General features: G+C 39.6%; 2 protein-coding genes across 2 annotated transcripts; one reads left to right on the top strand and one right to left on the bottom strand.

Moving 5' to 3' along the window:
• The first annotated feature begins 324 nt into the window (after positions 1-324).
• On the top strand, positions 325-6,343 carry LOC105056619 (chaperonin-like RbcX protein 2, chloroplastic). Its single transcript, XM_010938880.4, has 5 exons — positions 325-1,005; positions 5,555-5,646; positions 5,764-5,821; positions 5,915-5,980; positions 6,061-6,343. The coding sequence occupies exons 1-5, from the start codon at positions 685-687 to the stop codon at positions 6,181-6,183; spliced, it is 660 nt and encodes a 219-aa protein (XP_010937182.1). The 5' UTR covers positions 325-684; the 3' UTR covers positions 6,184-6,343.
• A 12,169-nt stretch (positions 6,344-18,512) lies between these two features.
• LOC140855676 (polygalacturonase-like) lies at positions 18,513-21,901 on the bottom strand. Its single transcript, XM_073252038.1, has 9 exons — positions 21,516-21,901; positions 21,260-21,391; positions 20,911-21,081; positions 20,785-20,805; positions 20,475-20,682; positions 20,268-20,349; positions 20,072-20,180; positions 19,119-19,235; positions 18,513-19,044 (listed from the first exon to the last, which is right to left on the bottom strand). Exons 1-9 carry the CDS (start codon positions 21,813-21,815, stop codon positions 18,820-18,822), a joined length of 1,365 nt encoding a protein of 454 aa, XP_073108139.1. The 5' UTR covers positions 21,816-21,901; the 3' UTR covers positions 18,513-18,819.
• Between the last annotated feature and the right edge of the window lie 2,071 nt (positions 21,902-23,972).

Here is a 23,972-nt window from a genome sequence, read left to right as displayed (position 1 = left end):
GACGGTATGCTGCGCCTCTCGTAATCGTGGTTCAAGGGCTTCTCGAGCTGCAATATCCGGGTTCGTTTTGTGTCTTTCGCGCGTAATATTGATTTATGACGTCGACCGTTGGATCGCGCTGTGTACAGCTCCCAAAGGACCCCAAACAACGATCACGACGCCATCAAACGGTGGATTCTCGCGAAGGAAGGTGAATCCTTGTTTCGCGTGAAAGATACAATCCCTGTCCCCAATTTCCTGGGCCGAGAGGGAGGACTGGAACATCTTTCCAGCTCGCTTTAGAATATCGCATCGGACCAGTCCGATCGGTCGCCGCCACGAATGACGCCAAATGAAGCCCGACGGTCAGAAAGCGTCGAGAGGCCAGGTGTTGAATAGATGCCGCGGAGAGGCGTCTTCTCTGTCTCCGGGTTGGTGAGGCGATTTGGACCTCAGAATTTTGCTTGGCGAGGGTTGAAACCCAACCCCACCTTAAAACTAGGGTCCCCAGAAGGAAGAAAGAAGCCGAAGACCAATCAAGAGAGGAAAGTGCCCCCTTTCTCTACCCCGACTAAATCTTGGTGCAATCTGTTCCGACCCTCGTTGATTGCCAATTCTTTTCCTTCTCGTAGTATTGTGTTCACTCCATCGGAATCCTAGTTAAAGATTTGATCTCGGGAAGCTTCTCTTTGTTAATTGAACGAGATGGTTGGAGCTCGGTCGATGGCGATCGGTTCCGTGGCCGTCGACTCCCATCCCTCCCCTTGCCTCTGCGTCGATGCTCTGCCCCTCTCCAATCTCAATTTCAGGGGAAGCGGGGACGCTCACAGGATCACGACATGCCGGAAGCCGTCGAGGTCGGGGCCGGGTTCTTTGGAGCTGAGCAGCTCCTTCGTGGACACCTGGCAGGGGCGGCGTCCCTCGGGGCGATCCGGGAAGCGGCAGACCAAGAGTAAGAACAGGAGCCTTGTTGTCGTGGATGAACTGGGCGGGCAGTATGAAGAGGGCTTCGAGGATGTTCATGTGGTAAGTGGAACTGCTCTCTAATTCCCACTTTTTTGTTCTTATTTGTTCCGGTCCATGTGTTAATAGATATTTGTATTGAATTAATCCTACAGAATTTCACTCATATATTTATGTTATCTGCCATGTTTGCTGATGCTGTTGGATTTATGAATCGAGTTAAAGTGCTAGCTGCCGAGTTAAGGCCTCCTACAATAATCACTCGAGGCATTATTTGATTTCTGGTCTAAAGATTGATGGCTGTGGTGTGCTTGGACGTTTTGATAAAGTAGACCTTTTGAAAAAGATAGAAAGGAAAAAAAAAAAAGAGACAGAAAATTAAGAACATCTAGCAGAACAAAGGAGTTACCATTATTAATTAGAGGCATGAACATGAGGCAAAGTTCTGTGCCAAACTCAAGAATACAACATGGAATATGCCAAGCATAGAGAAATCTATTCGAGAATCTACATATCTTCAATACCAATTTTTTGAGCTTTGAATGCTAGTAGAAACACTTAGGTTCATTGTAGGTTTCTGGTCAAAGATATAAGGAAATTCCATCTTGTATCAAATGAAAAAAGATGTGAAAATTTGAAAAATGAGATGACTTGCTACTACTATTGGATAGAAGGCCTCCTAGATTACCACTACAGGCACAGATATCACATAGAGGCTTATTGGTCTTACTTGAAGATATATGGGTTAATGAATGCTAAACTGAAATTTATTATGATGAAATAATATAATTCTTGTCTTGGTTGATCCTGGATTTTGAATTTGGTGGAGTTACCTAGGGTAAAGAATGTGCTTAGGTGTGAGGAATAAAACAAGAAAAAGAATACATTATGTGGCAAAGAGGGTGTGGCTTGCAGTTATCTGCTTGAAGTTGGTTGATAAGTATTTAAATCAATCTAGACATGTATACAGGTAGGAGGTTAACTAGAAGATGGTGTGCCAAGCTAGCTTATTGTGAAAGTGAGCCTTTTTATCTTGGCAAAGTAATCTGATGCATAAATGGTCCATGCTAAGGTTTCAATGCCATCAAGAAATACGCACCATGTCTGGGATTTTGTGTTAGAGAATTGTTTGTAATTCATGTGCATTGCATTGCATTGCATTGGATAGAGGTAAAACTAAAATTTTTAGCTGAGAACTACAGTTCTCTTTTAATAATTTGGGTTTTATAGAGTTCTCTGCAGATCTAGTTTCAACATTTATTTTGGAAAGTAAACAATTAAAGTTTACGATGAATATTCCTTATCAAGAATTTGGTGTTTGCTAGAAAGAGGGGCTTGAGAGGAGGTTAGACAGATGTGACAAGTGAACAAGAGGACAAATCAGGAGGGCATGTTCTGAAGGTGTATGCTTCTCTGGTGAAATTCTGTATCAGGTTGTTTCTTCTCTCAAGTCAGATTTTGGGTATCATTGAGTTTTTGCAATCCTTATTGGGTAAATAAATTTCTTCCAACAGAAAGTAGGTAAGGGACGTATATGACCTGTAATCATAGTGATACACTATGTTGGGATCTTGTTCTTCAGTCCTAGATTGAAGACCATATGAATATGGACCAATTAAACTTGTAAACAATTAACTGAGAAAATGATTAAACTTGTAAACAATATATTTTTTTGTTTTTTAGAGTGCTTGCAACCTTGGGGTCTGCAAATTGAGAACAACTTGGTCATGTAGGAGTCAACATTATATGTAAGCACTGTCCTGTAATATAAGGTCTGCTTTCTATATTATGTCTCAGAAATCTTTAATGAGCTATGATTTATTTGGAGCCATTCTATTATTTATGATTTGTTGCCAATAAAACATTGATCATACGCATAAGCAGGACTTGTGGTTGGTGCTAATGTAGTTGGTCAAGTCAATATCTAGTGTTTGTTAAAAGAATGAAAAAAAAAAAATCACTATTTATTTATGTGGCCTTCAAAATGGACAGGCTGCACAAGGTAGAAGTGATGCTCATCATTCACATGTCACATGTAGTTGTTAAGCACTTGATATCTACTGCATTGATTGAAGATACCTTTTATTCGAGAATTAAAGTTTCTGGTGTCATGCTTGTTTTGGTTATGAGCTAGCATGGTAGCATTATCAAGAAAATACTTGGGCACTCAATTATATGAACATGTCTTGAACAGATAAGCTAGCTTTTGTCTAATCTGTACAAATTAACATTATAGAAATCTAACATCATAAATAATCCTAAATATATATGTCTTGTCATTATTTATCATGTGCATTGCATAGTTCTCATGTAATTTGCTGTGGGATTGATGCTATACAAACATATTGCATATTGGCAACACAAATAAGCCCAAAGTTCATGATAAATGTGTAGGGGCACATATCCTATGTTGATAATTAGAAAGGTATTGTAGTAGCCATACATATATTGGTCTTATGCACTGCTCGTACATGGAAGCTCACATGTTGTGAGTTAATTTTTAACCTTTTGTTAATGCAGAATGTTGATTTTTTTGCTTTTCTTGTGTCCAATCTGTAGATTAGCCTTTAATAAAAGAAAGTGATATTGGAAGAAATAAAGTTGTATTAAGGCTGTTTAGATGGCTAGACACATTTAAAATGGAAAGATAAGGTACAAGCCTAGATCTTTATTTATTGGTCTTTACGGGATTATCATTTCAATACACAGATGTGGACTTATGCGCATCAAGACAAGGTGTCACCAATAATGTGGACATACAAAGCCCTTCACTGTGTTGATAACTTTCAAGCACAAGTTTTATTGCAAATGCAGTATGGTAGGAACATCACTTTAATTATTAAACTTGTCACTCATATGTAAAATGGGTATGTGGGTTTCTTTTCTGATCACCGGTCTAAGTCACAGAACTAAGGTGTCTGTCACTAAACCGGGTGCTCAGTTGTAATACAATGTTGATTTGTAACCTGCTAGATGTGCATGTTATACAGTTCTATGTGGTGCAAAATATCAGTTAGTGGATAAATAATTATTGTACTATAACTTTTGAAGTTGCTGAAATATCTGTGCTGACTCCATCTGAAAGAGTACGAGCTGATTTCTTTACAGATTGAACACAGCAAGATTACCTTATACATACCTACATATCTTTTTGGGCTTTTTTGTTGGGGGTGGGGCTGTTGGAAGAGGTATTGGATTCCAAGGAACTTCTATTTTCAATTCTGTTATTTTCTAAGGCTGCAAAAGGGAATAAGCGAGGGTATATCTTGCTAAGCACTCCAAAAGCAGCCTGGAATAGGCCTATGCAGAAGGTACAAAAAGTAAGAGAAGGGATTATTCTATTCGGACATTTTGGTAGAATAGAGTTATCCTATGGAATGGGGGAACTCTTTCCCTCCAATTACTATTTTATCCTTATCCACTCTTTAAATACACAAAAAGTGAGAGTGCAATTTTTTTTCATTATGATAAAATCCAAATTATTTTGAAAACCAATGTACTCACTTATTACCTGCACTTAACGCCTCTAAACAAACACTAAAAGAAGAATTAACCGTAAAATAGCCTATCCCTTCTACAGATATCATTCCAAAGCTCATCTCCTCTACCAAATGCAGCTCATAAAATCTTGATAACTGGCTGCAGAAGATTTTATGAATATTATGGTCATGTCTTTTGTACTATTATAGTTGATTATCAGTTTTTCTATATGTTATTGGTTTCACGGGCCCAACTTTTGCTTGGATATGCAAGATTGGTGACATTCAGTTTCAAGCTGTTTATGGAAACATTCTGAGGATCATTACTAGCCAAAAGTTAAAACGACCAACTTGTTCTTAGCTGCAACTTTCTCCCGACTTTTTGGATACCTGCATACAAATATACATCACTAATAATTGTTGTGATCATGTGAACATACTGATAGGATTCTTCCATGGCAAAGTCATTTCTGAACTTTAATTCTAACTTCAGATACTGTTTTTGATGATTCTATTTATACTTTCTTTAAAGAACCTGGTAGTTGATAGCAAACTGCTTTACTGTATTGGTGGAACACACTAGGGGGCTTCCAGTAACATCTAATGACATGCATTATTTGAGTCACCGTGCTTTTAGCACATTGTAATGAGATCTGTCTGCTGATCCTGCCCAGAAGAATTTGTTTTAAAGGAAAATATTTTAATAGCCTGCTTACAAGATGTTGTTGGTGTCTTTCTGCTGGAAAAAAAAAAATCTCTCTTATGCTCATAGTTTTATATACATTTTCTATGCAGGGCTGCAGTTTAATCTACTCATAACTTAATTACTGTAATGCACAAAATTATGCTGGATCTGCAATGTTGTCTATCTGCAGATACTCTAGTAAAACTTAGCTGTGAACATTTCCAACGTGATAATTTATTGCTTAAGATATTAATTCCATAATCTGTTTTCAAATTGTAAGTTATTGCTATTACTACTTATCTAGATTTCTGTTCTTTTTGAGTATTGGCTAACTGTTATCTTGTATGAGATGGCCGGTCAAATAATTAAACAAACTAGATTCAGAGTCTTCTGTTTCTTCAAATGTATGGTGTTTTTTAGTCCTAATCGTGAACCTCTTGCCTTTCAGCAACTTATCAATTACTTCACCTACAAAGCTGCAAGGACTGTTCTTCATCAGCTTTATGAAATGAACCCACCAAGCTACATGTGGTTCTATAAGTAAGTCAACTTATATTTGATATTTTTAGACATCATTTACGGCTGATATTTGTCAAAATTTGTTAGTATTATACATATCATTGCCTGCATGCTTATGATTGTAAGATGTCTAAACAGTTTTGTTGCAACCAACAAACCAAGTGATGGTAAACGTTTTCTACGTATTCTTGGGAAGGTAGTGTTATATACCCTTTTGAGCGATCAGAATGCAGTAATTTATATGGCCAAGTCATACTCACATTTTCTTTTCCTCTCGTAAAATTTGTAGGAGAAGCAAGACCTAGCGGAAAGAGTTATGATCACACGCCTTCACCTATATGGAAAATGGATCAAGGTAATCTGGATAAATAAAATTTAGCATCACAGCTTATTTGATATAAGAAGTAAACCTAATCCTTCTTGTTTGATGCTCAGAAATGTGATCATGCGAAAATGTATCAACAAATTTCTGATGAGAACTTGCAGTTAATGCGTGAACGGTTAATGGACACCGTCATATGGCCATCTGATGACACAAACACAGAGAAGATTGGCTGACGGCTATGGGTGCAGCCACAATATTCTCATTTTATATTCTAGTTGACCTCCATATCAGATTCTCAGTGATTTCCATCATAAAAATTCTTATGTATATAGTCTTACACAATCAAATAAGGAATATGAATGGTGCAATATATAACCATCCTATACCAACCAATTTTCCTGTAGGTCTGTTTGTGTTGAGATTTTCAATTTAACTTGAAGTTGATCATTTGGTATATGGAAGGTGGATCCTTACGCACAAACAATGCCAGGGTTTTGCATGGATTAGCTTGTTCGACTTTATATGTGGTAGTAGATTTATTTGAAAACATACGAAGGGGGTTGGGGGAGGGGCAGAGAGGGAGAGAGGGAGCGGAGCGCTAAGTTAGGAAGATAGTATTATTATTAATAAACAATATAATATTATTGATAATATAAAATATCAAATACTATTATTAATAATATAAGCATCATATAACACGAATATAATTTATAATAATACAACAATGTTATATAATATATGATATTGTATTATCCAATATATGGTATGAGTAAGAAAATATGTAAGATCCCTTTATAATATAAGATATTATATAATATCTTATATAATTGTGGTATATAATATTTAATATTGAATTATTCAATAATAATATACTATTATGTATAATATATTTTTTAATATATAATCAATATTTATAAAAATAATAGGTAATAAATCTTTTCTAGTATAACTCTAAATACATGTCTAATACCGAGGGAGAAAAATGAAATCCAAGCTCTCTCCTGGTTTTACCCCTCTTTATGGGAATGTGGTACGTTTTGGAGTTCATTTTCCCATATTCGAATGTGTTATTAGCCATAAAAATCGACTGGCACAGAAAATTAATATATATTCCAACTAGTATTTTTGGTGTTGTTGTGGTCAACTCTCTGTCGTCGGTGATGAGCAATCTATTGTGGTTAATTTTCTGTCGTCTGTCGTCGGTGATGAGCATCTGCAAAAACAGCATCCTCACAGATTGGAGTTATGTCCGATGGAGATCCTCCGATACTTAAGTCAGAGAGAAAATTGATGAACAGTAGATTTGAAAGTTGAAAGTAGCAGAGCTCTGACTCAAAAGTGTCTTATCTTCTGGTTCACTTACCTTTCCTTTTTATAGATAATTCTGATGTAACCGTTGAGGACGTGGTTTCGCTTTTTATGGCACTGAATTATCAGATCATAAATGTGAAGTTAGTGGGTCATTAATTCTTCTGAATAGCCGTGAACGTAGTCAATAATCGTTCACAACAGTTATGATATGTAGAGTAGATTAACCGACCATATATCGGTAGAATCGATCATATATCGGTACAATCTATGAGCGACCGTCGGCTAGTAGTTCAGTTATGCTGACGGTTCAAGTTGTCCACTGTTGATCGATAATAGTCAAACATTCATCGATCAGCCGATTATAAGTCAGTGTGATTTGCTCAGTCGGTCGTGTTCAGCTGATGCACAATCGGAGTTGTGGTGACCAAAGTCGGAGGTTGATTGGTTTACCCCAACAGTTGCCCTCCACTCCCAAGTTCAAGGTGAACTAACGTGTATATTGCCACGTGGTTTGTCACGTTGGATGAAAAGAGTTATTTCTTATCATATCAAACCTCGATTCTGCAGCCGTTTTTTTTGGGGTATGGGCGATTGGCCGCTTTGTCGTTTTGGTGGGTACAGAGTCGTCTTTAAATTGCTATGTTAACAGGATGATTCAGTGTCAGATGTCAGTATCAGACGTCGTTTCAGGAAGGCGATTCGGTGCCAGATGATATGATTCTGACAAGTAGATTTTTGCCACATGTTCGAATGTTATTGGATCGGAGCTGTTCATGCGCATAAGGGTGATGTGGCTGAATCTGGAGCAAGTGTATCAAATCGTCCGATCGATGATCGATCCAGATGTTGTCATGTGTCGTCATCTGGTAAGTCTTTGATTCAATCATCTTCATCTCGACCGTTGGAGATTCTATATATATAGGTCGCTTCCAACCAAACTTTTACTTTTTATTTTATCTTTTTTGGTGCTGAGACTCTGTCAGAAGATCGCCCCAGCGTTTGAGGACTTTCTTATTCCCATCTTTTTCAGGTCAAGTTTGTCTTTTTTTGAGTTTTTTCTTCTCTAGTCTTCGTTTCTTATAGCTAGGACCTCTCCTTCTCGGGATGGTCGGTCGGAGAATCCGACGGACGAGTCCCAGTCGGGTCTGGAGGTGGATGCTTCTTCACTTTCAGAGTCGAATGTCGAGTGGTTCTGGGAGCAGTATTGTATCTCGGAGCAATATCAGCTTTTCGCCCCTGTAGTCGACGGTCGGATGAATATCCCTCTTTCGGACTAGGTGGCTTTTATGTCGAATATTTTTGGACAGATCTTCGATTTCGATTTTGAAGTTTGTCCGAAATATTTTAGATTATTATGGTCTTTGCCGTGCTCAGCTGGTACCGAACTCAGTCCGGCTAATAATCAGTTTTGTCTTGCTGTGTCAATTGTTGCCGACTGAACCTCATCCTTCTTTTTTCATACTTTCTTTATCCTCCGACCTTATCCAAAGGTCGGAGGGTGGTGGTTCTTTAACCCTCAAAAAGGTCTTTCTTTTATTACCGATCTTCCATCGTCCATTCATGGATAGAAGAATCAGTTCTTTTTTGCTTCTTCCTCTCTTCTTTGGGATTTTTCTTTCCGTTGGGGTGATCCATGAACTAGTCCCAACGACAACAGTCGAGTAAAGGTCGGTGATCAGGAGGACTTCCATCGGTTGAAGGACATGACGGTCCCATTGCAGAAGGAGCTTGTGATCGAACAGGCCCTTTACGATGCCAGTCTTAGTTCGGTCACCCATCTAGGTATAGTGTAGTGGTCATTTCTTACTTTATTCTTCTTTTGCTTGTTAAGTGGTGCAGACTTTTGTTATAATTGCAGCCACGCAGCCGAAGGTGCGAGTGTCGAGTGCCGACATTCATCAACATGCTGCCAGAAAGAGGACAACATCTGAGGCTGGACCTTCCCAGCCATCGAAGAGAAATCAAGCTGCTGCTTCGATGTAGACTCGGGCTGCTTCAACACCAGCTCCAGCCGTTGCTTCAACACCGACTAGGGAACCTGATGCACCATCTGCGTCGGTTCCTAAGCCGGTTCTGGCACTGTCGGCCCGACAGTACTTCCTACCGTACCATCTGAAGAAAGGCGGTGAAGGGAACTGCCGAGGCAACATCGGTAGTTCCACCAATTGAGGAGGTTCGGGCCGAGGTAGGAGGTCCGAAGAATCTGCAACTGCACCAGTTGCTCCTTCAGCTGGGGCTTCTTTGGCGTAATCGAGTTCAAGCTTCCCCTCACTTTCGAATGTGGGGTTGCCGACAAGGGATCGGGGGAAAGCTCCGATGACTTTGGTGGAAGACGTAGCATCGGAGGGCCACACGGTTCACTTCGACATTCAAGTACCTGGAGATGAGTCGGCTCTGACAAATCTGGCATTGGCCAAGTGATTGCTCCAAGCCGCCCTTCTTATGGTTGATCGAGAGAATCGGAGGAACGAACGGTGGTCGAGATGTTCTCATCCTTTTACGCGATGTTACTCGAGGTAAGTTTTTTTTCTTTCTTTTTTTTTTTTTAAATTGACTTATCTTCTGTCTGCAGTTGATCCACGACATATTCGATTTGGAAGCCAGCTACATGAAGTTTGGCGACTTTCATCGATCGTGGATGAATAAGGTGGCAGCCGCTGATACTGAGAAGGCGGCTGCTTTCGAACAACTCAGATCGGCAGCTCAGCGGGAAGCCAAGCTTCAGGAGGAGATTTCTCGATTAACTGATGATCTAGCATCTTCTAGAGCCAAATTTGAGTCGGCTCGCAAGAATATTTTGGCTCTTGAGTCGCGGGTCAAGAGCAAGAAACACTCAATCCACTGGCTTCGACGGGAGCGAGACGGATGCATTATAGAACTCGAAGTCGAATGTGAACGACATCGGGCCAACCTGGAAAGGTTGGCACTGGCTGAAGAGGAGTCATCTTCTACACGAGCCAATTGCTGACTTGGTGAAGGTGGAAGTGGAGTCGGCAAGGGAGGCATTGAGTCAGGCAATCGAGGACTTCAGGGGTTCGAAAGAATTCAAGGAGGAGATCCTCAAAGGTGGCTTCGTTTCGTACTGCGCCAGGTATGAAGACGATCGGGATGCGGTCGGATATTATATCCAAATCTTGACTTGAGTAATATCATCCCCCCAAAGTCAGAAGACGGGATTGCTGAAGACGAAGCAGCACCGACTCAAGGTGGAAAACTGATCGTGCTTGAAGTTGTTCAAGTCGCTGACTTTACACCAAAGCAAAGGAATAGGGATGGCAACGAACCTTGATCAGTGTATTTTGCTTTCTCTTTTTGTAATCAAATATCTGTAATCGAACTTCGGTCTAATTTTGTAATCTCTTTTTGAGAATGAATGAAAAAATTTTTTCTTCTAAGTCCAAATTTTTTGTTTCGCTTGTTTGTAATGTTAAGTATGCAATGTCTGTAATGTAAAGCAGCCATCGAACATTGATCGGTAATCTGAACATTCGATAGGACTTGTAGAATCATCCGTTAGTCGCGTAGTCTTTTTGACGTATTTAATGGTAAGTCGAATATCCTGTATCTGACTCTAGGTAGGATTTATACATCAAATTATCTGATAATCGATGGTAAGCCAAATATCTTTCGACTGACTATAGTCAAGTCGGCATATTTTCAATTCGACCTTGATCGTATTGGTATTTTTGCTTCGTTAGGACTAAGTCGGTATATTAATCTTTCGACTATAATCGACTTTTACAACGGAAAGCTGACATTGAATACCAAGATATAGTCGGTACTATGGCTTTTGCAGTGAAAGCATGTATACTTGATGTCGGTTTTTACAGTGAAAAATCACAGTCGGTATGATATAGTCGACATTGAGACAGTTAATTCTCTGGTTTTTACAGTGAAAGCCGACATATAGTCGATAGAAAATTGACCAAGGCTTGTGATTCTGAAATTTTGTATTGCATTCCAAACAATGTATACATGAGCAACTTCATTGGTAATACACCTTTAGATTGTCAGCATTCAATGTTCGGAGAATTGCCGACCCTTCAAGAGTTTTCAGTCGATATGCACCTGGTCTAAGTATTTCAGATATTCTGTAAGGTCCTTTCTAATTTAGAGACAGCTTTTCTTGATCCAAAGGTTTTGAGATTTTTATTTTTTTTAGGATCAAATCTCTTGGTCGAAAGACCTTCGACTTGACTCTTGCATTATAATACTGGGCTATCCTTTACCGATATGCAGCCATCCGAACTTGAGCTTGCTATCGGAGTTTTGGAAGTAGATCTAAATCGGATCTCTGACATTTGAAATTGCTCGGCTCACTGTATTATTCCACCCTTGTTGATGGCAGTCCGATTTCAAGTGGGATTATCGCTTCCGTCCATAAGCTAAATTAAAGAGAGATTCTCCAGTCAATATGCGAGGAGTTATTCGATATGCCCATAAGACTGAATATAGCTCTTCCACCCAGAGGCCTTTGGCTTCATTTAGTCAAATTTTGAGCCCGTGTAGAATTATTTGGTTGGTTACCTCCATCTCTCCATTTGATTGTGGATGTCCGACTGATGTGAGTTTGTACGTAATATAAAATTTTGCATAAAACTCTCTGAAATTCTGATTATCAAATTATCGACTATTATCATTGACGATGGTATGCGATAAACCGAATTTGTAGATGATGAATTTCTGAATGAAGTCTTCCATCTTACTTTCAGTGATTTGTATCAGAGATTCAACTTCTACCATTTAGTGAAATAGTTGATGGCGATCATTATGAACTTCCTCTTACCAAATGCCAGGGGAAAAAGAACCAAGTATATCAATTTTTCATTGTGCGAAAGGCCATGGTGCCATAATCGATGTCAGCTGACTAGCCGGTTGATGCTGTATATTTGTATATTTCTGACATGGTTCACACCTTCGGATAAGTTTCTTCATGGTGGGCCAATAGTATCCTTATCGCAGGACTTTAAAGCTAAAGACTTACCCCCCAAGTGATTTTCACAAATTTCTTCATGCACTTCTCTAAGTGCATAGTCGGCATCTGTTGGTCCCAAACATTTTAGTAAGGGAAGGGAGAACGATCTTTTGTAGAGATGACCATTCATTATTACATATTGAGAGGCCGTCCATCGAAGTCATTTGACTTTTGAGAAATCTTCAGGGAGAATCTCATCAGTCAAGCACTGGATGATCGGATCCATCCAGTTTGGTTCAATAGTGAGTTGTAACATCTCTTCAACTTTGTCGATACTTGACTGTTCAAGACATTCAATGAATGTCCGATCCAGTGAGTTGAAAATAGTAGTAGCCAGTCGGAAGAGTATGTTGGCCGAGCATTTTGATTTTCGAAATATGAAAGATCTCGAAATATTTCAAAGTTGATATAAAATATTTCATCTTCTGAAGATACTTCATCATAATGGAGTCTCGGGCCTCAAATTCATCCTTGACTTGTCCAGCGATCAATTGTGAGTCAGTAAAGATCTTCAGATTATCGATCTCAAATTCTTTGGCTATCTTCAAACCAGCTAAGAGCTCTTCATATTTGGTTTGATTATTTGAGGCTTTAAAGTTAAACAGAAGGACGTATTCAGTAACTATTTCTTCAAAATTTATGAGGATGAGACCGGCTCCACTATCTTGCACATTAGATGCTCCGTCAATGTGCAGCACCCATGCCGACCTTTGGTCAGGCTCAGGAGTCGTAGCCTGCCTTATTATGCTGTTATCTATATCCACTGATTTATTATCGGGTATTGTACATTTGACGATGAAGTCAGCTAAAACTTATGCCTTCATGGACGGTTGTGGATAATATTGTATGTCGAATTTGTCAAGCTTTACTGCCTACTTCGTCATCCGACCTGACGTATCAGATCGATGTAAGATTGCCTTCAGTGGTTGATTTGTCAAGATTACAATCGGATGTGCTTGGAAGTACAGACGAAATCACTGTGCCGATATGATTAGAGCATAAATCATTTTTTTCGCTCTTGAGTATCGTACTTCGGTATTGCGAAGCACTTTATTGGTGTAGTAGATTGATCGATGATTTGGTTTTCATCTTTCTGAACAAGTACCGAACTAACTGCTTCTGTGAAAGTCGCCAAATAGAGATACAGCATCTCTCTGACCTTCGATTTTGTAAGCAAAGGTGGAGAAGCAAGGTACTTTTTCAACTCTTCGAAGGACTGTCGGCATTCATCCGACATGAGAAATCTTTTGTCTGCCACAAGATTTTGAAGAATGACAAACATCTCTCAATCGATCTAGAAATGAATCGACTGAGCACGGTGATCCTTTCATTGAGTTACTGTATCTCTTTCTTTGAGTTCGGATGCTTCATGTCGATGATGGCTTTTATCTTTTCGGGATTAGCTTCGATTCCTCGTTGTGAGACAAGAAGTCTAAAGAATTTTCTGAAGGTTATCCCAAACGCATACTTAGTCGGATTCAACTTCATCTGATGTCGTCAAAGTATGGTAAAGGCTTCCTCCAGGTCCCGAATATGGTCTACTATTTGAAAACTATTCACCAGTATGTCATTTACATATACTTTTATATTTCGTCCAATCTGCATCTTGAAAATCTTATTATCGAGCCATTGGTAGGTGGCTCCGATATTTTTCAAATCGAAAGGCATTACTTTATAGTAGTATATGCCTTTGTCGGTTACGAAGGCTGTATGCTCCTCATCTTCTGGTGCCATCTAGATTTGATTATATCCAGCGAAAGCATCCATGAAACTTAGAAGTCGATGGTCTGAAGTCATATCAACCAGTTGATCAATCTTCGGCAATGAAAAACTGTCCTTCGAACAGACCTTATTCAAATCTGTATAGTCAATGCAGATTCTTCACTTTTCATTGCCTTGTCTCACCATCACTACATTGACAAGCCAATCGGAGTATGTGGCTTCTCAGATGAAACCCACCGTGAGGAGCTTCTCGACTTCTTCATCAATAACCTTCTATTTTTCAGAGGCAAAAGGGCGTTTCTTTTGTCTCACCGGCTTAACGTTCGAGTTGATATTAAGTCAGTGAGTTATTACTTTCGAAGAAATTTCGAACATGTCAGTGGCCGACCAAGCAAAAATATCGGTATTTGCTCTGAGTAAATTTACTAACTGCTGTCGCTCTGGATCAGACAGTTGCGATTCTTCTTCTTTTAACAGGATAGAGACCAATTGTTCAGCTGATTCATCCCTCTCCTGATTCTCTCTTTGATCAATTTATCGACAGGTAGAGAGTCTTCAAGTTTATTATTTTGGGTGGAGACAAAGAAGCAGCATCAGGCAAGTTGTTGATCTCTATGCATCTCTCGGACTCTATTTCTCGTTGAAAATCGAACTAGTAGATGGTATGTCAAAACCACTGCTTTCAGAGCATTAAGTTCAGATCGTCCGAGTATGGCGTTATAAGCCAAAGGAACTCGAACTACCGTGAATATTATGGAGACAGTGCTCTATTGTGGTTTAGTTCTAGCGATTAAGGGGAGAGAGATTTTTTCTTCCACTGTGACAGCATCTCCTGTAAAGTCGACCAATGAGTCGAGATTCTTCTAAGTCGATCAGTTGGTAGTCGCATTCAAAAAAAATCGAGTAAAAGAGAATATCAGTCGAACTTCAATTATCTATAAAATTTTTTTTACATCATATTAGCTATTGTTGCTGAAACAACAACAGCATCATCATGGAGAGTCTGAATCCCCCGAACATCTTCTTTCAAAAAAGTTATTACATTATTGAGTCATCGTCTTTTCGTCGACTCTTCTTCAGAAGTTGCCCCCTAGTTTGATCGTCCGGAGATCATGTTGATCACCCCTATAGTCAGCTGATTATTTATAGCTTTTTTCATTTGCGGTTAAGGTCATCGATCAGTAGGAGGTTAAGTCGGTAGATCTCTTCGGTACTTTCTGAGGTAGCCTCATCGAATCAGGACCTCTATCTCATCCTTGAGTTGGATGCATTGTTCGGTATCGTGACTGTGATCACGATGGAACCGACAGTATTTCTTTCAATCGCGGCTCCTCGATGGCGCTTTCATTGGTGGAGGGTGTCATAGATATTCTACTTCTTTGATCTCCATGAGAATCTACGTACGAGGAGCAAAAAGAGGAGTATAGGAGTCATACCTGCCGTAACTCGACCTTGGACTCCGTCGTTGTGGCGAAGCTCGCTTTTTGGAAGGTGACCGACTTGATTCGACCGGAGCTCCTTCTTTCTTCTGTTTCTTCTTCTTCTAACCCTTACTTTCTGTCTGGCGCCGGTCAGAAGCTCCTTCATCCATACGCATATATTTGTATTCATGCTCCAGAAGTTCAGCATAAGTCTGGAGGAGAGTTTTATCCCAAAAATATATGAACTGAGATCTTTTCAGATATTTTTTCATGGCCGATATAGCCATATTTTCATTGAGATCCTTGACCTCAAGTATGGCCACATCAAAATGAGCTACAAAATCTCTTAATGTTTCAATCTCTCCCTGCTTAATCGAGATGAGACTGTCAGAGATTCGTGATGGCCTTTGACTAGTGCTGAAGTGAGCCACGAAGGAGTGTTCGAGCTATCCAAAAGAATATATGCTTTCCGACTAAAGTTCAAAGTACCAAACTCGAGCAGCTTTCCAAAGGGTTGTCGGAAAATTAATGCATAATAGGGCGTCGGTTTCTCCTTGAATCATAATGAGAGTCTTGTAACTCTCAAGGTGGTCGATCGGGTCTGTAGAGCTGTCATATGGCTCCACTTACAACATCTTGAATCGAGATGGAATCAGCTCATCCAAGATGTGTTAAGAAAGAGGTTGGGCGGTGTGGAAGTCGTGTCATTGGAAGACTTTCGATCTTTCACTTGGAGCTGAACGAGTCGGCGGTTGATTTTCTGGAACTTGCATTTGTAGTCATTGAACTGTTATTATTGAAAAACTCTAGGGGTGGAACCTCCCGACAAACCTGAAGGAGAAGCAGAAAACGTTCGCGGCCGTTTCCCTTCCTAATGCTGTTGAGATGGGAAGGAGAGGAGGAATGCCATGAGCGATGGGTAGCACGACGAGAGTGCCGAGAATGTCGTTGTTCGTCTCGACGGGAGAACCGAGACTGTTGCTCTGGAGAAGAAGAAGGTAATTGCCACGGATGACGGTGGCTGTGTTTGGACGGCACCGACTGTGCCACCGATTGCTCTACCGACGGTTGCTGCTGCTGGGTTTGCTGCTGTTGGAGATTTTTGACTGCCTCCATCAAGATGTTCATCTGCTGCACAAGTGCAACGATTTGAATGTCCGTGGTGATCACGGAACGTGAGAAACTGGATTCTGCTACAGGAGGAGGGGGAGGAACCTCTTTCTGATGGGAAGAATGCATCGCCGATCCAGTTGCAGTCGAATGTTGGGCTCTGATTTTTGCCATGGCAAGTGTGATCCCACCCCCTACCTGGTGCGCCAATCTGTTGCGGCCAACTCCCTGTTGCCTGTCACCAGTGATGAGCACCTGCAAAAACAGCGTCCTTACAGACCAGAGTTGTATCCGGCGGAGACCCTCTGATGCTTAAGTCAGAGAGAGAATTGGTGAACAGTAGATTTGAAAGTTGAAAGTACCAGAGCTCTGGCTCAAAAGTGTCTTATCCTCTGGTTTACTTACCCCCCTTTTTATAGATAATTCTGATGTAACTGTCGAGCACGTGGTCCCACTTTTTATGACACTGAATTATCAAGCCATAAATGTGAAGTTAGGGGGTCGTTAATTCTCCTGAATAGCCGTGACACGTAGTCAATAACCATCACAACGGTTATTGTATGTTGAGCAAATTAACCGACCATATGTTGGTAGAACTAACCATATGTCGGTAGAATCTATGAACGGCCATCGGCTAGTAGTTTAATTATGCCGACGGTTCAAGTCGTCCACTGTTAATCGATAGTAGTCGAACATTCATCGGTCAGCCGACCATAAGTCAGTGCGATTTACTCAATCGGTCGTGTTCAGCCGATGCACGATCAAAATCGTGGTGATCAAAATCGGAGGTTGATTGGTTTACCCCAATAGGTGCATTGCAGACTTGATCTAGTATTCAAAATGAAAGAGCCAAACTGGCCTATGCATACAATTAAGAAAATTATTTTTAGAAATATCTTCAAGATGGCTGGACACTATCTCAAGAGTTTGCTTATGTCCAATCCTAAGATATGCAGCTGCTGAAATCGCCTTCCTAAGATCGGTTCCATATATATATATTTTCAGATGCCGAAGTAGACATGTACATATGCATAATGTCAGTTTTATTATACTGGCAACAGTGGATTGTTAGATTTCAAACCTTCCTTCCCTTTTAAAGGCAGCTGAAGAGCCGGTCCTAGCTTGGTTTCTCGCAATCATTATATTTGAATTAAAAGAAAAATTGCTTTAAAGAGTCAATATTTTTGAAAAAAAAATTATTAACTTATTAAAAATTAATAAAATGAGAAAAAAAATTAGAAATAGTTTTTTAAAATACTTTTTCTATTTTCATAGAAAACTCCTGGTTTTTCTTTTTCTTCCTTTTTCCATGAATTTTCTTGCAACCAAGCAGGCCTCCTTTTATTTTTTCCTTCCTTTCATTCTTTCATCCATTATATATATAACTCTTCCAGGGTTGAATAAGAATACTTTGAGTCAAAAAAATTCAAAATTTATATATCTGGCTGATTTTTATTGACTTTGAAATCTAAGCCTCGTCTGATGATTGGTTTCAGATGGAAAGGAAAAGTTTATTTAGATATATTTTTGCCTAAACTATGACGTTAGTCATTGATACCCAATCTTTAATATGGCAAGAGTGTTTTTTCTGTAATGATAAACCAGCAAGAGCGCTTTGAATGGTGGCAAATAATTCACTGCGTGTGCTTGCACTTAACTTTGCCCTGCACGCTCTCCTAATTTTGATAACTAAGAAATAGACTATATGCTATAGGGCTTCATGATTTGGGGTCATTTGAAATGACCTAAGGAATATTCTTGTTGCAAGTGTTCGGAGCTACTCGATGATGGGTTGCAAGATTATGGAACCCGTGGCAGCTTGAAAAGTATTTAGTTGCATCAATTTGGAAATTAGTATCTTTAATAAGTGTTATCCTTTGGAATCACAAAGTCTTAAAGAAAAAAAAAAATCCATCTTAATTATTTGTTTTCGGATGAACTATACAGTGAACCATCATCAGCTGACAGAATAGAGAACAATAATTTCACTTTCACTCGTTATTTATGCTAAGAAATTAAGCAGTCATGCAATGGAATGATATTATAAACCACTGAACTGTATAATTTTAAATGGAATATATTACATTGGTTTCCATCTATAAACATGTATTATGTAATTCTTCTCTTTGGCATGATGAGAAGAGGGCCCAAAAATAGCTGGGCAATAATATGTGTGAACAATAACAATTTATTTTCTTCTATGAACTATAAGTGGGTATTGTATGTAATCTTCGGGAATTGGTCGAGGATGGTACACCCCCTATGAGATAGGTGTCGTACGATCAGGCCCTCCACCTGTCGCTCTAGGAAATGCTTTCCTCCTTGTAACCTCATTTGGCGCAAGGCAACGGGATCACGTTCCCTTTTTTGGTCCAATTTACATGGTTACATAAACTTGTTGTAGCATCCCCATCTCCTCCAGCTAGATCGATATCTTGCAGTATTATACCATGGCATGGGACAGTTGTGCTGCAATCAAACTTGATAGCAACTTCCGAAGCACTTGTTCCCTTGAAATTCTTGTACATCACATTACTTACCTCCACAGCTGAAGTCTACAAAATAATCAATAGTATTTTAGATGGATGGACACAGAGAGAGAGAGAGAGAGATTACAAATTATACGCACCTGTTGTTTGCATTGCGTTTTTGAATCACAATAATTTTGGTCAATAATTATAGGGTTGTTCACGTCATGCATAACGAAATTTTGAAATACAATATTCTTTGCATAGCCGCGGCCTCCCTATACATGAAAACAAAGATTAAATATAGAGTACTAGAGAAGGAAACTGCACTCATGCACGTAAACCACCTTTGTATGTCAAATAAGTGAAAGAAGTTGATGGATGACGTGATCAAACAAATATAAGAAAAATCACATGCATAAAAATTACGTTAATTTATTGGGTTAGACTAATGACACAGCTTCTCTCTCTCTTTTTGATAAGAATGATATAGTTTGGTCGGGCTTGACAAGCGCAAATTAAGGCATACACACATACTACCCAGCTTGATCCATTTACGATAAAAAAAAAATAGTCAGATTTTTATTCGTCGTCTGATATCCGATGCATCATTTGTTTCAAAGCATGAAAGTGATAATAAAGCTATATATGGTCCAATTTAGGTGTCATTTAACATGGGCAGAGAGATAGAGAGAGAGAGAGCGCCATTTAGTGATTCTTAGATATCATACGTATATAACAGACTGATGATGTCTCAGAATTTATTTATTTTATTTGCCAAATATGGATATATAACTAATTAGGAAAACTTTTACGCCATCCAAGAAGCACTTTAGCATCATGTGGTAACCGACTACTAAACGTGACGAATGTGCAACCAGGAATGATGGGAACAATTAGCCTGCCCACAATAGGGTTTCCAAACAAGCAAATAACTTCCAAACCCATCTAGATGCGTCGAATTTCTCTCCTTAAAAAAAGCAGTGACTTTTGTCAAACTTTGTCTTGTCACTCGTGAGTCTTTTAGTGGAACCGAAAGGTGACTCCTTCCAGTAAGCCTTTGCAACGTAATTCCTTCTACACCATGAATGGGAAAGAGATAAACTACACTCACCTGCCAGGTCTTGATCCTGGCACCATTTGTGGTTCCTTTCAGCTGTGCCGTGTCCACAATCACATCCGAGACTTGGGCTTCCGAGCCGTGATCTCCTAAACTTCCAATACTGGCGGTGTTGAAAAATAGACAAAATAAGTAAAAAGCTAGAAGCTAGAATTAGACCATATATCTGGAGTTAAAACGAGTTTCATACCTGATTCCGTGGCCTGGTCCACAGACTATGTTTGTAGCCTTCAGATTTTGAGACCCACTTTCGATAGATATGCAGTCATCACCTTCATTAGTTTGTAGAAAAGGAGAATAGGTTAGCATGCATGATCTTAAAGTACATTGTTAGTGTACATAAACAAAAAAATATCGGTAAGATGGATTGCTATTGCTAATCTTGTATCGGTCGTACCAGTCCCGATGACACAATTTGTTATCTGTATATTTTTGGTCTCGGTAACGTGAATGCCATCAGTATTTGGACTCGACTCTGGAGCGGTGATGGTGAGGCTTGAAACATCAACATTGGTGCTTCTCTCAAACGATACATGAATCTGTTGGCTATCTTTAATGTTCAAGTTCTCCACCGTCAATTTGTCACAAGAGTAAAAGGTCAGGGCCTGTTGGAGGAGAAACAAGTCTCCCAATAAGAAATCATCCTCAATTTCAACCATGTGCGAGCATATAATTTTTTTTCTTCATGTAAAAGATTCTAAACGTACCGTTGGAGCATCCTTGCAAGGCTGAAAAAGAAAAAAAAAATTGTTTACGAAGTCAGTCATTTCTTGATGAAGAGGAGAAGTAAATTTTAAGGTGGCGATTTTGAGATCCTGCAAATTAATGCTTACAAGTGATTTATTGATTTTGCAAGAGTTTTGCCACCATATCTTCCCGTTGCCATTGACGTTTCCACGACCACCCACGTAAAGATTTTGGATGCCACTGAATAGGATCCAGTGTCTGCCGTTCTTTCCATTCCAATCTGATCGGTCTGAAGATGCTTCAATTGTTCCTTTGATCTGACATACATCATATAGAACATTAGAAGCTGGTGTGCATGTGATGCACAAACTTAACATGAAAAGCCTGTAATCTGAACAGAAAACCAGCTGGGGGTTTTGCATCACATATTGCTTATTAAATTTGTCAAACTATAGTTTTAGTTGGAAAAGCATCGCATTATTTGATTCATCTCACCATCACAGAAACATCAGATTTACAAGGGCCAGAGAAGGTGATTGGCTTAAGTAGGTAGTTCTTGTTCTCAGGCACCATGAGGACAGCTGAAGTAGAAGAGGAGCAAGCTTCCTTCCAGGCCATTTCAAATGCCTAAAAAAGACCACAAGAAAAATGTCACTGCACTTGTCTGCGACTGCAGATGTTCAAGATTTCAATATCATATACCGAATTGGAATTGCATATAAAATTTGGCATTCAGTGAAATGAAGGTTACCTCTGTATCATCAGTCGTTCCATCACCTTTGGCACCATGGTCCTCCACATTCACCACTTTTTGTGAATACCCAAATCCAGCGACTCGAGCGACTCTCTCCAGGACAAACCTATTGGGTTGATATGCAATTGTACCTCTTTCTCCATGTACTGCGTAGTACGATGGATATGCAGTCATGTCATAAGAAGAAATATCATCAAGGTAGCCAAGTGTGCTGTCTTCATCCAGTTTGCTATAACAGAAGAGGTGGTTGAAGGACAACAGGACGAGAGAGAGCAGAAGAAATTTATGTGAGGCCATTGCTAGTATCACAAACAGGAGAAGGGACGAAAGAGTGCAACCTATTTAGTTTTGGATCTGTTTGGTTATGGTGGAGGAACCATGTCGTTGTGAGCATATATATACACACGCACACACACACAGGGGTCGCTTCGGAGAGAGAAGGATTTCTACTCAATCCATAGGTTGGACCTTTCAATCTATGATTGTTAGGTACAAACTGAGATTCAGAGTGCAAGAGAGTTTGAAACGTAAGGATTTTAAGCGACTTTTAATGCCTTTAAAGTTACTGAAAAATTAAGGAAAAGAGGTGTATCATGTATACTCTTTTATATTTTTGTTTGAGATTTATCTACGTAGTCGCGTGCATGACATAACTAATTTTCAGGGTCGACTAAAAAAGTAGGTGTATCGTTCACATCCTTCTACATACTAGTAGAGGCTTGTGGTTTGCACACCCAACCAATCATTGGATGGATGGGGGAAGGCTTGATAATTAAAAATGGTAGTTTTTTAATCACATGCATAACTTTCATCTTAGCCTATCAGCTGTTTGCATCCGTAATGAGCATCACCCAACCACAATATATAAAAAATTGGATCATATCAGATCAACATTATTAAAAAATCTTGACACACTGGCCAAAAGTGTTGACATATTGATAGAGAATTTTATATTGGTCTACCAGTATCTCATTAGGAGATTCCTAGCTAGTTGGTAAATATTAAGATCAACGTATGTGAAATGATGATTAATTATTCACTGAATTTAAAATTCTTTAGTCATGCAAGCTTAGATAAACAAATATCTTGGCTCATGTTATGATCAATCATCCACAAATATCATCAGCTAATTAAAATTAGGATGGTTAATTATAAGTTCTGTTGCTGTAGGCTTTCGTACGAACACTAAATTGGTCTGGTAGCAAGTAATGGGGCAGAATCGCTAGAGCGCAAACTGCTCGTTGAAGAGCGTCCAGCGAGAGATCTTCCAACAGTCAAGTCAGCTAGTTAGAAATCAGGAATAGGAGAAGAGAGATGCAAAAAGGTAGAAGAGAATGACGATTAATCCTCAAGGATGCTTGAGAGACTTACTCGGGGGTCCTCCTTTTTCTTTCTTTTGTAAAGAAGGGACCACTGGTGGTAACTGGCCCTGCCATAATCACATACACAAGGTCAATGTAGTGGGCCTACCTTGTTACTCCAACAGTGGCGTCGTGATCTCGACGATCTTTTGCCTCTTCTATGCGATATCGGTGATCCTCTGTACAGGGTGCGGCGTTGGCAATCTCAGGTTGGCATGGTTGCCATACTAGATTGAGGGCATCCAAACCACGTAAGCGATCTCAACCCAAGGGTGACTAGCTTTAGTGTCATCCAAGGTCCGCTCTGTATCAAGTTCCTCTATTGTTTCTTAATTAGTATAAGACTATATTTGTAAAACAAGAGGTCTTTAATAATAAAGGGCTTTATACAAAATCACTTGCATCCACAACACCTAAAAGCAAGAAGTAGTCCGTTATTGCATTTTAAGTTAGCTGGAGTCTTAATGTATAAACATTATACTCTTCAATAACTACGGATAATGTTGAAGATATATATATATATGGACTTCATTTAGAAGCAGTCCTCAGTGTAGCATTAGTGGCAGTGGTTAATTTCAGTATTGGTGCTCATTATCGTAATCGTTTATTATTCTGGGTGCTTATTAGCCCTCAAAATTCTCGAATTTCACCCGGAAAAGTCGGAGAAGGTGCGCTTGCGTGGTGCTCTTGGAATTGGCAACCAGATAACGGCATTTTGCCGTAGTGAAGCTGCCTTTCCAACTGGCGAAAGGAGGGCATGGGCTCGGATGGGAGTCGTTGAAGGCATGTGGGTTTGGTTGGCGAAAAATCGATAGACGCAAAGAATTCAATTATTTCTGCGTTCGTCATTCGTATCTTTCCGCTAGCAGAGAAAGCGAGGCTTGGAGGTAAAAACCAACCGCGGAGAAGAGGAACAGTGTTTTTTACCAAAAAAAGAAGGGGAACAGTGTTCGCCAACCAGAGATGGGCTAGCAATATGTCACCTCACCCGAACATATACTGTACTCATGCATGCATCCCATGCCACGGAATAGTTGACTTTTGACATGACATTCAATTCGTCGCCTCTTATCGTGTTATTGCTTCGGATCAC

This window comes from Elaeis guineensis, chromosome 2 (genome assembly GCF_000442705.2).
Source record: "Elaeis guineensis isolate ETL-2024a chromosome 2, EG11, whole genome shotgun sequence".
In the NCBI taxonomy this organism is placed as follows: domain Eukaryota; kingdom Viridiplantae; phylum Streptophyta; class Magnoliopsida; order Arecales; family Arecaceae; genus Elaeis; species Elaeis guineensis.
Note: the sequence above shows the minus strand (reverse complement) of the source record. Positions and strands in the feature narration are given on the sequence as shown.

What these genes read in the sequence shown, in the direction of transcription:
- LOC105056619 (XM_010938880.4), top strand. Translation starts at nt 685, where the DNA reads ATGGTTGGAGCTCGGTCGATGGCGATCGGTTCCGTGGCCGTCGACTCC. An exon ending in GCTTCGAGGATGTTCATGTG is followed by an intron (nt 1,006 to 5,554) that starts GTAAGTGGAACT and finishes CTTGCCTTTCAG; the next exon opens with CAACTTATCAATTACTTCAC. An exon ending in TATATGGAAAATGGATCAAG is followed by an intron (nt 5,981 to 6,060) that starts GTAATCTGGATA and finishes TTTGATGCTCAG; the next exon opens with AAATGTGATCATGCGAAAAT.
- LOC140855676 (XM_073252038.1), bottom strand. Translation starts at nt 21,815, where the DNA reads ATGGCCTCACATAAATTTCTTCTGCTCTCTCTCGTCCTGTTGTCCTTC. An exon ending in AAATTGTGTCATCGGGACTG is followed by an intron (nt 20,350 to 20,474) that starts GTACGACCGATA and finishes AAACTAATGAAG; the next exon opens with GTGATGACTGCATATCTATC. An exon ending in CCAGGATCAAGACCTGGCAG is followed by an intron (nt 19,236 to 20,071) that starts GTGAGTGTAGTT and finishes TTTCATGTATAG; the next exon opens with GGAGGCCGCGGCTATGCAAA.